Below are 15,439 nucleotides of genomic sequence, written 5' to 3'. Positions count from 1 at the left end.
TGTTAGATGTTTAATCACAAACCTTGCAAGGAAATTTTCTGTTTTTCATGCTGCACTCGGTGCAGAACTAACTTCATTACCACATTGACACGCTAGCACATTTGTCAGCCTTAAAACCCTGTCGTCTTAAAGACCCCAGTCCAAAAATTCCCCTTGGAAAAATATTTAGTTTTAAACGATACAGTACAGCATAATTGGTCTGAAGTACCAGGCTTTTTTCCTATTTCCAGCTTACCACTGGGCTATTCCTCCTGGGTCTGACAGGTTGTCAGGGGTATGGGGGTGGGGGAGGGGAGACTTTTGAAGAACAGTGACTAGTTTTAAAGGAAGCTCAAAGCTCGAGGGGGTGTCTCTATGGTAACATGTTTATGTAAATTTTCAAGTAAGGGATGTTTTCTGGGGCACTTTTTCCCCCTACTGGCGTGACTGAAAGCAGTAACACTGATTTCAACAGAGCATTGTTACCTTAATGTTACTTGAAGTTCCAAGCTGTTCTTTGTATACCTATTGGCTGTTTTCCAGTAAGAGGGCATTTTGCCATATTGTAGCTATAGAGCAATTAACATGAGAAAAGCTAGGGGAAAACATACCAAGTGTTTAGAGGAGAGCACCCCATTTTTAGATGATTGTCCTTTTTAGAGTGAAATGTCTTATTTAGGAACCTGAGCAAACAAAGTGCTTGATGGCTGTGTGTGTGTATACACACACACACACATCTATACACACAGAGAAAAGGAGGGAAATAATTTTTTTTAAATGGACTGCTGCTTGATAACCCAGTTGTGTGTGTGTCTACAGTTCATAGTAGGCTTGGGTCTTCAGTGCATGTTGGTCTCATGCAAGACAGGACATGCATATTTTCATTGGATCTGGAGGAATGGTCAAGAGACTGATTCTGCATGGGTGTGGGCAATCAGGCAGACACAGGCATTTTGAAGGGATTCAGCTTCTGATAATCATCTTTGCCTCATCTCACTGTTGGCTTCAGTATTTCATACTTCTGCTGTGGAAATGAAAACACATCTTGGATTGTACACTGTGATATGGTCCTTTATGAAGCTGAGTGACATTACAGCTGTTTTGTCATGTACTGGGCATGAACAGGAACTGAGGCATTCACAGCAATGTAAGGATCAGACTACATGTGTTGTTAATTGTGCAAATAGGACTAATAGGAATGTTTGTTTTAAAAACTGCAAATAGCAGCTATAGTGGAGTCAAAGCTGCAATGAGACTGCAAGAGAAGGGAGAGATCAACCCTTTCCCCTCTTGTCATTGTTCTAATGAAAATTACTCCCTGAAGGTTCTATAACTTGCATGGGGAGATCAATGGAGGCTTTTGGCTCCTGATGCAAACAGCAGCTTGAGACTATGTGTGGGGCAAAAAGGCAAACTCTCCCTCTCCTCCCCCTGTGGTCCTGCTGCTGATCAGAATCCCCTGAAACTCCACCAACCTGCCTTAGTATGCACAGGTGCACGAAAAAATAAAGAGGAAAGTATATGAGCTTTTCCACAAGCAGCACCTTGACTGATTTTTGCATATCCTACATCTACATTTTTTATGCTGACTACAGAATATACAAAATAAAACCCAAAGGCAAACCTTCGCCGCTCCCATTTCTGTTCTATATTAACAGCATTCAGACATGCATACTAATAACCTGTGATTGTGGGTAAAAACTTTCTGCATATTTTAAATGCTAGTCACTATTTATTGGAGATATTCAGAAAAGGATGCAGATCCCGCTTAGCTTATGATGCTTTTTGGAGAAATTCCGGAAACGACTCCATGTTGTCTTGAAATGATCTGTCTGCTTACTTTCTCAAATCCTTATGAATTGTTCCCAAACTGAAAAACATGCGTTAGAACTAAATAAGCATCAGTCTGTGGTCAATGGTCCATCTAGCTTGGTATTCTCTCTCTCAACAGTGACTAACCAAAAGTTACAAGGAAGTTTTTACATGCAGGTCATGACAGTTCAGCTGTAGCCTATTGCCATTCCCCAGTCTCAACAGTATATTGCCTTTCAATGTCTGTTTGCCGCAGCCTAAAGCTTCAAAAAGGACCATTTTCCATGTGTACCTAATCCTCTTTTCCATCCTAGTCACCAACAGAAACATCCTATGGCAATGAATTTCATAGTTTCATTGGTCATTGTAATCTGGGCATTTTTAATTTTTTTTGATGATTCTTCTCTCTGTTTACTTCATGGAGGACCAGCTTCTCATGACCATATGCCTGAAAGGAACCACCGTAAGTTGCAGGATTTTAATTTATTATTATTATTGCTTACTGTTACTAAACTCCAAGGCTACATTGCCTCATATAAGCAAACCAATGGCGTTATCAGTCTTGTCCCTTCCCTACGGTAAAGTTTTCATTTTCTGTATCTTGTTTATTCAGTTTTCTGTTTATCTACAGGCCTCTGCCTGGCAGGCTTCGTGTATCTGCTTTCCGCATAAATGTCAGATACCATTCTGAAGCTTCAACTTGGTTGCCACTTGGCTGGTTGCCATGTTGATCTTTAGGATTTATATTTGCCTGTCGCAAAATGCTATCTATTTATTTCAGTTGATTTTAAATCTGCCAATGTGCTCTGAAAGCACTTACGAAACACATTTGCCTAGCTTGCCTAGTGCAAATATGGAACATCTGGGCCAAATGGCCACAATGAAAACATTTATTCACAAATCCAAGCAAACTCTGTGACTTTTCTTCGTTCTTCCTCTAGCTTCCAGCACAAATGAGAGAGAAGAAAATCTAAGGCTTTCGCAAGTTGATCCGCCTCCTACAAACCAAGAGAATAGGTTAATTCCAGACTTTGGACTCACGGCTTCCTGACTCATAAATTGATTTTTAGAACAAACATACAACTGCTGTATCATGAGGTGAAATTGCTACATAAGTCATGATAGCGGAAGCATGGCATAATGGCTAATTCTGAGTAGCTGTGACATAGGAAACTATTGGTTCAGAGCTCACCTCTGGTGTCAGCTCATGGGTGTGTGGCCTTAGGCAAGGCACTATGCTTCAGTCTTCCAGTTGCAATGGGCAGATAATAATACTGACCAACTTTACAGGATTATTGTAAAGATTTTGAATAATGTATGCATAGAGTTTTGAAAAGACATTAGTAATGTATTTGTAGCCTCTTCCAAAAGCAAATGAGGTCTCCCACTGAAACCCCTTTGAACATGGCTTTGATGGCTTCATTTGGTAAATTTTGGCAAGTGTATTTAGAATATATATATGAGCCATTTTATTTCTCATACTTTTCTGGGTAGGCCCTAAGTAAAGACCAGAGCAGCTAATGTAAGCAAAAGATGGGTGAAACCCAATGTAGCATGAGCAGGCATCCTTCCTCCCTCCCTGACCAGTCTACCTCCCTGGGTAAATAAACTCTGGAAGAATTAAAGAACTACCCTCCTTCTATTTCTTAGCATTCTTAATCATCAACATATACAATTTTAAGATGTCTTGGAATGTTCTCAAAATCACATTGTAAGGATGTAACGCTAACCACACTTACTAGTCAGGGATAAGCCCAATTGATGCAGCAGAACTTGCTTCTGAGTAAACATGCAACTACTGCACTGTAACATCATAATCCTATCCATGTTTACTTGGAAGTAAGTTACCCTGTGTTCAATGGGGTGTGATCTCTAGCAAATGGTGGGTTTAGGATTGCAGCATTAAACACCTAAATTGGCATGGTACATAATATGAATATAGGAACATATAGCAAGCTGCCTTAGGTTGAGTCTGGTGATTGCTCCATCTGGCATAGTATCACTGACACTTACTGCCAGCAGCTGTATAGGATTTTAGACAGGAGTTTTTCCCAACCTACCTTGACAAGCTGGGGACTGAACCTGGGTGCTTTTGTATACAAAGCACTTGAGCTACTTCTGAGCTACAGCCTTTCTTTAATCATGCCTTCTGTACAGGAGAACAAACCTTGCTGAAATTCTTAATCCATGTTAGCAAAATAGTTAAAGAATCAGATGACATACTTTTGGAGAGTGGGGTTTTTTTAATACAAGGAAATTTAAAGTACATATTGCTTTTTAAAGTGGCAATAAAGTGATCTTAGGTGTTCCTAGAAGGTTGAGAAGAGTGATTCTTAAAATGGCATTAGGCCATTATTTTTCCAAGTAAGGCATGGCGAAAAAAAATGTATCAGTTCTGCAAGGTCTTGGTCATTCAGCAGCAGGAGAAGGCTATTAACTATGAAGTTATTGTTGAAGAAGTAGGTATATAATAGTATGAAAACTGTGCAAAGTCCAAAGCAAAGCAAAACTGCATGCAAAAGCTTTAAAGGATCGGAGAGGTAATCTGACAATTTGGCTTGTTTAGGCCTTATGAGTAAGTCTTCAGCACTCATTCTCTCATTTCCCTCTGGTAACTTTGGAGTAATTTGATACTGTACAGGTACCCCCCTAATATTTTCAGACTGTTCCACAGGGTCTCTTATCGTTGTTTCTGTATCAGAATTGGTCCTTGCCAAATGAGAATCGGGCTTCTTCGTAGATAAATGAGGCTCTTTTCTTCTGGCTTGAATTACATTGGCCTGCTCGTTGCTTTCTCTACTCTGTAAGGCAGGTCCTGGTTTATCATCTTGATGCTGAAAAACCTTGATGGCATTATTTCTGTTTGTGCCTAGTTTTCGATTGATATGTGCTAAGCTCCTGTTACGACTTTCTAATTTCTTAATCTTTTCCTCTTTCTCATTTATCAGGCTTATAACCACCTCCACATCTCGATCCAGTTCTTCCACCCATTTCTTGAGGGACTGCGATTTGTCTTTTATACTCCTGTTCAGGTCCTGAACAATGTTTCTTTCTTTTAATCGCATCTTATTTGGAGAATGCCGTTTTGCAGCTGTTTGACAGGCTTCATATCCCTGAGTTAGATAATTCCCCATTCATCAACTCATGTGTGCCTGTTTAGGGAATATTGTGAAGGCAGTGGGAAGAGTAAGATATTTGTTCAGAATTCTTCCCTACTTATACCTTCACATCACTCTGATGTCATAATGATTAACCAACAGTACCATTCACTTGAAACTCTCAAAGCAGATACCAAAGGGAACTGTATGGAAATATGGAGTTAGCCATAATTGGCAATATGTACCATCAGTCTGCAACTGGTAAGCATGTTGTTGAAGCCCGAGTATTTACTGATAGTTTCATATTTACAAACACATTCACCTCTGATGGGCTTCTTTTTCACACATGCATCGTCTTCACTTTCATGGCTTCTCTGGACACCTGATAAGGCATTGCTTCCATGTTATGATCAGTGGTGTAAGTCTCACTCTAAGGCCAATAAAGCACTGGTTAGAACACATAATCACATCTACCATGTGGCAATAAAGGCAGCAAAGAAGTCTTACTTCATGGCCTCTGCTACATCCTCAAATAATAGACCAGCAATAGTTCCCCTCTTTTCTTCCCAATCTATTACTGCGTGCAATACTAATGTCTCACACAAAAAATGAAACTGATTTGTAGAAAACACAACTTGAAAAAAGAGACAATGCACATATTTTTTGTAAACTAAGAAATCTTTAATAAAAATACATAATAATAGTAGTAGTAGTAGTAGTAGTAGTAGTAGTAGTAGTAGTAATGGTGTTGGTGGGAATGGGCCTCTGGAGGCAGGGTAGACCTGCTCTGGTTGTTTGCCCTATCATTTTGAGGATAAAGTCCCTCCCTCTGAAGGTATGCAGTCCTTTCCCCAGTGCCAAGGGCCTTCTTGGTAGTGGCGCCCACCCTGTGGAACGCCTCCCACCAGATGTCAAAGAGAAAAACAACTACCAGACTTTTAGAAGACATCTGAAGGCAGCCCTGTTTAGGGAAGCTTTTAATGTTTAATAGACTATTGTATTTTAATATTCTGTTGGAAGCTGCCCAGAGTGGCTGGGGAAACCCAGCCAGATGGGCGGGGTATAAAGAATAAATTATTATTATTATTATCTCTGTCCCTAGTAGGCACAATGTTTGTACCACATTGTGGTCCTCCAACGAAGCTGGCAGATTCAGGACAGTTGATACCAAGTGCCTATATACACAGAGCATTGTTAAACTACAGGATTTGCTGCCACAAGATTACACCTGCCAACTTGAATAGCTCTGAAAGAGGATTAGACAAATTCGTGGAGGATAAACCAATCTGGGGAGACTAGACATGATATATTATCTCCAGTACCACAGACAACATGCCTCTGAAAACTAGTTGCTGAGGAGCATGAGGAGGAGAGTGGTGTTGAGCTCATGTGCTGCTTGTGGGGTTCCCATGGGCATCTGGTTGGCCTCACAGCGTTCTCACATACTGGATGATGGGTGTTGGATAAGCCTTTGGTCTGAACCAGCAGGGCTGTTCTTTTAGGTGAGGTGTAAAGTTAAATTAAAATAGACCAGAACATGTAAAATGCAAATGTGGCAGACTGGTGTTTCAAAACGTGTATTACACAGGTGTCACTTGTTGGGTTGCAGGTCTCCATTCGAAAACCCAATTTGCCTTCAGTAGCAGCAAAGACTTCTTGGTCGTGTATAGACCACAAGAGCAACCACTTACCAGAGTTGTAATGTGCTTAAAGAGAAAGCCAGAAACGCTATGGGTGTGTATGTGTGGAGTGGTGTCTAATCATAATAAATTTGTACAAGATGTGATACGTTTCTTCAGTTGAAATATATTTATTGTCCAAATAAAGTTTAGGGAACTGAAGCCAATTAATTCTGGGTTATTTTCTTCTTTTTATCAGCTTCTTGTTTAAAACCAATTAGAGGGGTATACAGAATTACAGAACTAGCAAGAAGATTGTTCCAAAGGATCTTTAATGTCACTACAGATTCTTCTTTGCTTTTGTTACATAATCTCCTCCTTCTGGATGAGTTGTTCTTCCTCCATTTTATGCTGTTCTAGCATGAAATTACAAAGCCCAGTGCTGCAAATTAATTCCCTGTAGGCACATTGGGTGCATCAAATAAAGCCAATTCTGACCGGCTTCAAAAACCTGCCCTGAATAAATGCCTCCTGAAGAGCCCCTATCATCCCAACAGCACTCTGAGGGAAAAGCAGAAAGAAAGCAATGCTGAGGTCATGAGTCTCTATTCGTTTTTGTCATGCAGCGGTTCTCAACCTGTGGGTCCCCAGATGTTGTTCGACTACAACTCCCATCATCCCTGAGCTCTGGCCTTGCTAGCTAGGGGTAATGGGAGTTGTAGTTCAACAACATCTGGAGTCCACAGGTTGAGAAAGGCTGGTAGAGGCTCCTGGGATTTCTGATTTCACTTTTGAAGGAAGCTGAAGAATCTTCCTGAAGCAATGTAAAAGTGTTTTCACACATGAAGGTTAAAGCAGGTTTTGCCTTGAGCCATTTGTAATTCAAATAGAAACAAAAAAACACATATTAATTATAAATGCCTATATTTCACCTTATTACCAAGAATTTGATTTAGTATTTGATTTGGGTTAATATTTGTATTATGCTTTTCCAACAACATGTGTTGAACTCAATGAGGGCTTGTCCACGCTGGAATTGACTGTGTGTTTATAGCTGTTTGTGTTCCCATATAATTTGCATAGTCCACATGATTTTACTTTCAAACAACACCAGCCTTGTTGTTTCTCTCCTGTAAATTCGGGTTTACACACTACAGGAATAATCTGATAAACTGGGGAAAACCGGGTTCTGCTGCACCTGGGGTCACTTCCTCAATGTTTCCAATTCTATTCTATTTGTTGCTCATAACTATTTCCCATGTGCTGTGGAAGATGAAGTTTTTTCTTTCTTTCAATCCCTCAGATTTGCACAGAAAGCTGCACAACAAAAATTTACAATTGCCTGTTTGCTTTTGCACAGTTCTTGGGTGGTTTGTTTTTGTTTTTTAAAAGCATAGCCATCTGCACACGGGCCCTGTCAGTACTTCATTGGCATTACAGACATGACAAATTAGGAGGCAGGGACAAACATGAAAAGGGAGCACCTACTGACATGGACAGGAAAGACCAAAGTTGCTTCTTATATTCAAATTCAAATTTATTTGGGTATGGTCTACTCTGGTCTAATTCACATGGGAGGAAAATTAATTAACAGCTAAATAATGTTCAAATGTGGCTAAACCCTGACTTGTTCACATAAATATTGAGAAACAGACTCAATATTTAAGACCCAAGACCCAATATTTAATATACAATACCATTTTATCTATGCTAACATTTGAGGTGGCTGAGGTGACAGCAAAAAGAGATTATTTCTGACAAGAAGGGTAGAAATCTGACTTATACAAGGACCCTATTACTACCATTAGTAGTTAGCATAGGGGTTTCATTTTATCCAAATGAATATTTAATGTTAATGAACTGCTTCAGTGAGAGAGTTTCCTAGACCCAAAGAGATGTTTTTTCATTATGCCCCAGTGTGTAGGCTCATACCCTTCAACATTTCTCCAATGAAAATAGGGACATCCTGAGGAAAAGTGGGACAGTCCAGGATCAAATCAGAAACCGGGACAGCTTCTCTAAATCAGGTACGTCCCTGGAAAATAGGGATATTTGAAGGGTATATAGACACAGTGTAAAACAAGCAGAACCATAGCCCTCATTTTGGGGAAACCTTGGACTGCCCAATGGAAAAACAGAATTGGAAGGGTCTTATAGATCATAGATCATTAAGCAAACTGTGAGCACCTAGAAAGGAATGCTGTGATCACCAATAGTCAGCATGGATTTCTGAACAATAAGTCATGTCAGACTAACCTGATCTCGTTTTTTGACAGAATTACAAGCCTGGTAGATGAAGGGAACGCAGTGGATGTAGCCTACCTTGATTTCAGCAAGGCATTTGACAAGGTGCCCCATGATATTCTTGTAAAGAAGCTGGTAAAATGCAGTCTTGACTATGCTACCACTCAGTGGATTTGTAACTGGCTGACTGACCGAACCCAAAGGGTGCTCATCAATGGTTCCTCTTCATCCTGGAGAAGAGTGACTAGTGGGGTGCCACAGGGTTCTGTCTTGGGCCCGGTCTTATTCAACATCTTTATCAATGACTTGGATGATGGACTCAAGGGCATCCTGATCAAATTTGCAGATGACACTAAACTGGGAGGGGTGGCTAACACCCCAGAGGACAGGATCACACTTCAAAACGACCTTGACAGATTAGAGAACTGGGCCAAAACAAACAAGATGAACTTTAACAGGGAGAAATGTAAAGTATTGCACTTGGACAAAAAAAATGAGAGGCACAAATACAAGATGGGTGACACCTGGCTTGAGAGCAGTACATGTGAAAAGGATCTAGGAGTCTTGGTTGACCACAAACTTGACATGAGCCAACAGTGTGACGCGGCAGCTAAAAAAGCCAATGCAATTCTGGGCTGCATCAATAGGAGTATAGCATCTAGATCAAGGGAAGTAATAGTGCCACTGTATTCTGCTCTGGTCAGACCTCACCTGGAGTACTGTGTCCAGTTCTGGGCACCACAGTTCAAGAAGGACACTGACAAACTGGAACGTGTCCAGAGGAGGGCAACCAAAATGGTCAAAGGCCTGGAAATGAGGGACGGCTAAGGGAGCTGGGCATGCTTAGCCTGGAGAAGAGGAGGTTAAGGGGTGATATGATAGCCATGTTCAAATATATAAAAGGATGTCATATAGAGGAGGGAGAAAGGTTGTTTTCTGCTGCTCCAGAGAAGCGGACACAGAGCAATGGATCCAAACTACAAGAAAGAAGATTCCACCTAAACATTAGGAAGAACTTCCTGACAGTAAGAGCTGTTTGACAGTGGAATTTGCTGCCAAGGAGTGTGGTGGAGTCTCCTTCTTTGGAGGTCTTTAAGCAGAGGCTTGACAACCATATGTCAGGAGTGCTCTGATGGTGTTTCCTGCTTGGCAGGGGGTTGGACTCGATGGCCCTTGTGGTCTATTCCAACTCTATGATTCTATGATTCTATAGTCCAGCCTCAGCTCAGTGCCAGAGCCAGCCTCCCTGGCAGATGGCCATTCCATCTTTGCAGAAGGGCCTCCTGAAAATGCGAGCCTGCTAAGCAAAGTTCACGAGGCAACTTACAGTATATTTAAAATACAATAAGATAGAAAAGAGGTACATAATAATAAAAAGAGCAAATAATTCTTTTCCCTGGCCCAGAAATGGCTGCCAGAGTACCTGAGTACTCTAAGTAATGTGGGGTATGAATGTTCCATAGGTCCAGTTCAGAAAGGAGTAGGGGGCAGATTGTACAATGGCCTTATGCAGCTCTCATTTTCTTCTGTGCATGAAGGAGGCGGCATTCAGTTAGGCGAGTGTATGCACTGGCCCTTAGGCACAGTGTATTGAAAGCTCCTGAACCACATTACCTGAACACCCTTTCAGAAGGTAGAGAAAGGGAGGTGCGAGTTCCAGGATGAGGAGGAAGAAATAGTATGTTAACATAATAAAAGGAAAAGGAGTTCCATCTTGAAAGGCTAGAGGAAAAGGGCACTGTTCAAAATAATGGCTAGTGTCCCAAACTGGGAAGGAAATGCATTCTCCAAGGGACTGCCAGTGCAAGGTAAAAAATAATCACCAGCCTGGCACCTCCTTGGGCTCCTTGCCAAGAAGATAAGCCATTAGCTGTGCCTCCCAGCTCCTTCCCCTAAACAATCTGAGCACATTTAACCAAATTAATCCCTTGAGTTGGTAGAGTTAGACACCGAGGTGACTGTGGAGCCTGCTTTCTTTGTGGGAGTTAGTCATTGTAAAAGGAACTGTGGAAATGCATAGCAAATTACTCTCTGAGGGCTTCTTTTTCTATTTCTATTTTTTTAAAAGTACAGTGGTACCTTGGTTCTCAAACGCCTTGGTACTCTGCTTGGAACCCAAACACTGCAAACCCAGAAATAAGTGTTCCGGTTTGCGAACCTTTTTCGGAAGCTGAACATTCTGCGTTTTGAGTGTTACGCTTCCGATTTGAGTGCCACACTTCCATTTTGAGTGTTATGCTGAGGTCTGTCTGTTTTTGCTATTTATTTTGCATTTTTTGTGGCTCTTTTTTGTTGTTTTTTTGTGACTGTGTGGAACCCAGTTCAGCTACTAATTGACTGTGTGACTGCAGTACATTGCTTGTTGCTTTCATTTTATGGATCAGTGCTCTCATTAGATAGTACAATTCATGTTAATTGCTGTTTTAGGTGTTGTTTTTAAAAGTCTGGAACGGATTAATCCATTTTGCATTACTTTCTGTGGGAAAGTGCACCTTGGTTTTGGAACGCTTTGGTTTTGGAACGGACTTCCAGAATGGATTAAGTTTGAGAACCAAGGTACCACTGTATCATCCCTGTGGCTGTTTCACACAAATGGAACTTCCAAATGATAAACTAGACCTGGATCTGTCCTTCAGTTAATTTCATGCTCCTTTTGCATTAGACTGATAATCAAAATAATAATCATGATGATAATAATAATAATAATCTCTCTGCGTTAATCAGTCCAAGAATTTTAGATGTAATTTAGGATTGGGTGATTGCCGCTGATTGTGTGTTTGTTGTATGTTCTAAAGGAATGCTTATGCTTTACAATTGAGAAGCATTTTTCAGAAGTAATGTCTGAATCTTTAAAAAGGGAAAAAAAGGAAAAAGCAGGTAACCCTAAGAAATCTCTCCCTCTCTTAAAAAAATTAGATTCAAAGCTTCTCCACATCCATTCAAAGAGCAACAGGAGGGAGTATCAAACAGAAGATCTTGTACTTCTCTGTGTTGGCTTTTTAAAAAATCACATTCAGCATTTGACCCAGGCTATCAGAAAGCAATTAAAAGGTTCTGTTTCAGCTCCCCTCATCTTGCTCTGATTTACACTCAGTTTTATCTCCCCCCCCCCCCACACTTTTTTTGCCCAGTAGCATAATCTGCTTTTTCACAAACCTGCTACAAATATGTAATAGATACATTTTCTCTTGGTGGATTGGTATTCAGCACAGCATTCTGAGTTCTAGCTACATTTGGTCATCCTTGCAATAAACATGTCCTTTAAAAAAATCAGTGATAGAATGGTTTTAGAATGTTGCTAATTGCATTTAATTTACCAACATCTTCCTCAAGCATCTCATCAATTTGACTGTTCAAACTGCTAATGCTAATAATAGCTTCTATATGTCTCCACTCAACCTATCGTAGACCCTTAATTCTCTGTGCTGCCTCCTTCGCACAGGAAGTGAGTGGGAGATTCAGAGGGAGAAAAACATCATGCCAGAGCTACCGCTTTATATTGCAGTCATTCCACACAGGTGGGTTATGTGCATGAATACCACAGCCGCTTGATGGGGCAGGTCATTGGGGGACGGTGTTCATTCAAACACTGCCTTCCCTCCGAGCATCTGATTGTTGCCTGAACCAAGCTGGATTAGGGCAACCATCTACCCCTCAAAAGTTTCACAAATTTACAGCTTTGATTGCATCTCATTGTGCTGTTCCTAGCCATTTAGACAATGGCCAGACATTCTCATTTCAGCTTAATAAGCTAAGATATGAACAATCCTTGTGTCTGTGCATGCTTCCTCTTCCTTTTTGACTATGTAGTGGTAAGCCAGGAAGAGTTCAACTAACCATTGTGTCCCTCTGCATGTAGATTAGGAAACTATGGTTACTAGCTGCAGAATATCTGAGCCAGGCCAAAGACTCTCTGAGGCAGTTAGTAGGACAGAGAGACAGGAAGACAAGGCAGGAGTATTGAACCAACAGGGGAGCTCTTTAGCCAGGTAAAGGTAAAGGTACCCCTGCCCGTACGGGCCAGTCTTGACAGACTCTAGGGTTGTGCGCTCATCTCACTCTAGAGGCCGGGAGCCAGCGCTGTCCGCAGACACTTCCGGGTCATGTGGCCAGCGTGACGAAGCTGTTCTGGCGAACCGGCACCAGAGCAGCACACGGAAACGCCGTTTACCTTCCCGCTAGTAAGCGGTACCTATTGATCTACTTGCACTTAAGGGTGCTTTTGAACTGCTAGGTGGGCACTAGCTGGGACCGAACGATGGGAGCTCACCCCGCCGCGGGGATTTGAACCGTCGACCATGTGATCGGAAAGTCCTAGGCGCTGAGGTTTTACCCACAGCGCCACCCACGTCCCTTACTACCCTTTAGCCAGGTAGTAAGAGTTAAAGCAAGGGGTTTGGTGAGAGAACAATAGGGTGGCTGCTGTGGAGGACTTATAATACCTGGGCTCTGTTGCTTCCTGGAGCCCTAGTAGGTCTGCTTCTGGTAACAGTTATGTGTGCAAGGAACCTTATAAGCACTCAGATCTATGATGTGGAAGGACCTGTGCTTTAAAGTGAAGTTTTTTAAAAAAGCTTCTGGCAGCAGGTTCTAGTCCAGCTCTGTTCCTAGAATTTTTGCAGTATGTATGCATTGTCCTATTTTAAGTGGATGTGCAGCAATGCAGGACAATGGTTGCAAAACTCCAGTTTCAGCCTATTTAATGGAATGAGTTTGATGGCTGTGTCACTGAGTTCCCATTCATGACTGAGGTTCTGGAGTCACTACTTGGATGCAATGGGGCAAGAAACCCATTCTCCTGCCCAGTGAAGCTGGAGAGTAATGAGCCAGGGTGGTTCTGCCTGTGAAAGCAATTGCCTGGTTGTTGAATGGGCCTTTGCTCTTGCGAAGTACCCTCAGGGGCAGTTGCCATTGCTATACACTTATATTGATCATTGGCCCAAAACAAAACCAGCATTTTTTGTGGGTTTTTTTTTTGCAGGGGGAGACCATCAATAACCCTGCCCTAATTCTCTACTAACTTGCAGTTTGGCTACATCACGTAGGACAGGTCTAAAGTACTAATGTAGCACTGTAAGTGATTATTTGTTGCTGGAAATCTGTTCTCTCCAAACAGTAGTTCACAAGATTAAATCCAAGCACTTCAGCTTAAGTCGACGATCAGTAGAGCTCACCTGAGATGCATTAGGAGCCAGTCATTTCAAAAGCCTTTCTTTTCTTGGTTTTGACTTAGCCAGTGCTTCAAGAGAGCCTCGTCTCATAATCATTGGCTGATCAGCTTGACCTCCTTTATTCTAGCTTTAGTTGAACTGTTAAGAATGGAATTAATTCCTCATGTTAAACAACTAATTCCTGGGCCTCTCTACAACAAGCACTGAATGAACTACCAGTATCCATATAACCCAGGGCAACCTGTAATTTGGCAGGTAGATTTTCTGTTCCCCCGAATATTAAAACTGTGATGCAACCAATTGTGCAAATGCTAGTGAAATAATGGGCAGATCCTTTAGCAGTTATCATGCTTCTAACTGTACAAACACTTCCACAGGTGGAACAGCAGGATTCCCCCCCCATTTTTTCCTCATGCAAAGCTGTACCACAAGGTGAGAAGTAGCCCTTCTGTGAGCAAGAGATTCCTCCCACATCCAGAACAGCACCTTTGAATCCAACCCACTACTTCCTTTTCCTACCTGTACAATGAATGTTTCCAAGCTTTGAGATTTTGATGGCAGCGGAAAATGTCACTATTTTGAATTGTGATTCCTGTATAAATGAAAGCAAAGCATCCAGGAGGCAGGGGGATCCAGTACAATTATTTTGACAACATGGTCTTGCAGACATAAATATATAAACTCTGAATTTATTTGTTCAGCTATATGTCAGTTAAATACCTGCTACTTTTCTTATAGCACAAGACTCAAATAAAATGCTAGTGCCCCTAGCATTTTCCTAGATTTTCATCTTCATTGTGTTCTGCTGGCTTGTGGACTGCAGCAGAAAAGGAACCAATATACCAAGGTTTCCTCAAATGCACTGGATTTTAATTAATTATAAGCCATCTGAAGACAGCTGTTACTCCATTTATGGAGCATCACTAAATGGAATTATTAGTACAATTATCAGTGTTGATAATGTATCAAAACACAAAATTTTTCTGGGCATGGTTCAGACCTGTACCATAGCTACTTCTTCAGCCTCCTCTGTTTTGAAAACTGCAGTTCCCAATGTTGCTTCTCTCCAGTTCCAAATAACTTGCCTGATGCCAGAACTCCTGAATCTCGACTCCTGCAGTCTGTTGCCTGCTACCAAGCCTTTACTCTTATTTGTCTGAATAAAGATATCTTTCTTAATTACATGGAAGAGCCTCTCTCTGCATTACTTTTCAGTGTATCGTGTGATCTAATCATGGAATTCACACAAATTGTGTGCTGCAGTTTAGCTTTCCTAGTGTATCCTTGCCTATTCCAGAGCATAACTTTAGGTTAAAGTTGCACCTTTTGTTTTTAGTCCTAAAAAGCTCAGACAGACAGACTAATTGCTATGTAGATTTTCCTAAGGTTTTTTTGGCCACATAATTATTAAGGCATTGCACTCAGCACCAGCAACTTAATTGTCTTTAGTATGGCTTCTGTCACAAGCTTGAAGGCAAATGATTAATAAAACACAATTATTTACATTGTAATGTCA

General features: G+C 41.3%; 1 protein-coding gene and 1 long non-coding RNA gene across 9 annotated transcripts in view; one reads left to right on the top strand and one right to left on the bottom strand.

The window, feature by feature from the left end:
- LOC308597485 (uncharacterized protein) overlaps positions 1-15,112 on the top strand; it is a gene marked incomplete at its 5' end in the record, with an annotated part of 28,404 nt that extends 13,292 nt beyond the window's left edge. For 3 of the 8 annotated variants that reach the window (XM_081213319.1, XM_081213321.1, XM_081213320.1), the window contains 3 exons: positions 2,216-2,254; positions 2,733-2,808; positions 5,992-6,742. In XM_081213319.1, coding sequence (XP_081069445.1) covers positions 2,216-2,254; positions 2,733-2,808; positions 5,992-6,133 — 257 coding nt within the window. In that variant the 3' untranslated portion in view covers positions 6,134-6,742. Of the gene's footprint in view, positions 1-2,105; positions 2,255-2,732; positions 5,151-5,991; positions 6,743-8,432; positions 8,641-12,160; positions 12,271-14,300 lie in introns of those variants that run through there. The other 5 variants (XR_014013029.1, XR_014013030.1, XM_081213322.1 and 2 more) reach the window with 5 other exon arrangements.
- Positions 2,667-3,993, bottom strand: LOC308597532. The gene is made up of 2 exons (XR_014013046.1): positions 3,852-3,993; positions 2,667-2,789 (listed from the first exon to the last, which is right to left on the bottom strand). It is a non-coding gene; the product is annotated as an uncharacterized lncRNA (long non-coding RNA).
- Positions 15,113-15,439: the final 327 nt, after the last annotated feature.

The sequence above is a fragment of the Podarcis bocagei genome (assembly GCF_964188305.1).
Source record: "Podarcis bocagei genome assembly, chromosome: 1".
Taxonomy (NCBI): Eukaryota; Metazoa; Chordata; class Lepidosauria; order Squamata; family Lacertidae; genus Podarcis; species Podarcis bocagei.
This window is presented reverse-complemented; position numbering and strand designations above follow the sequence as displayed.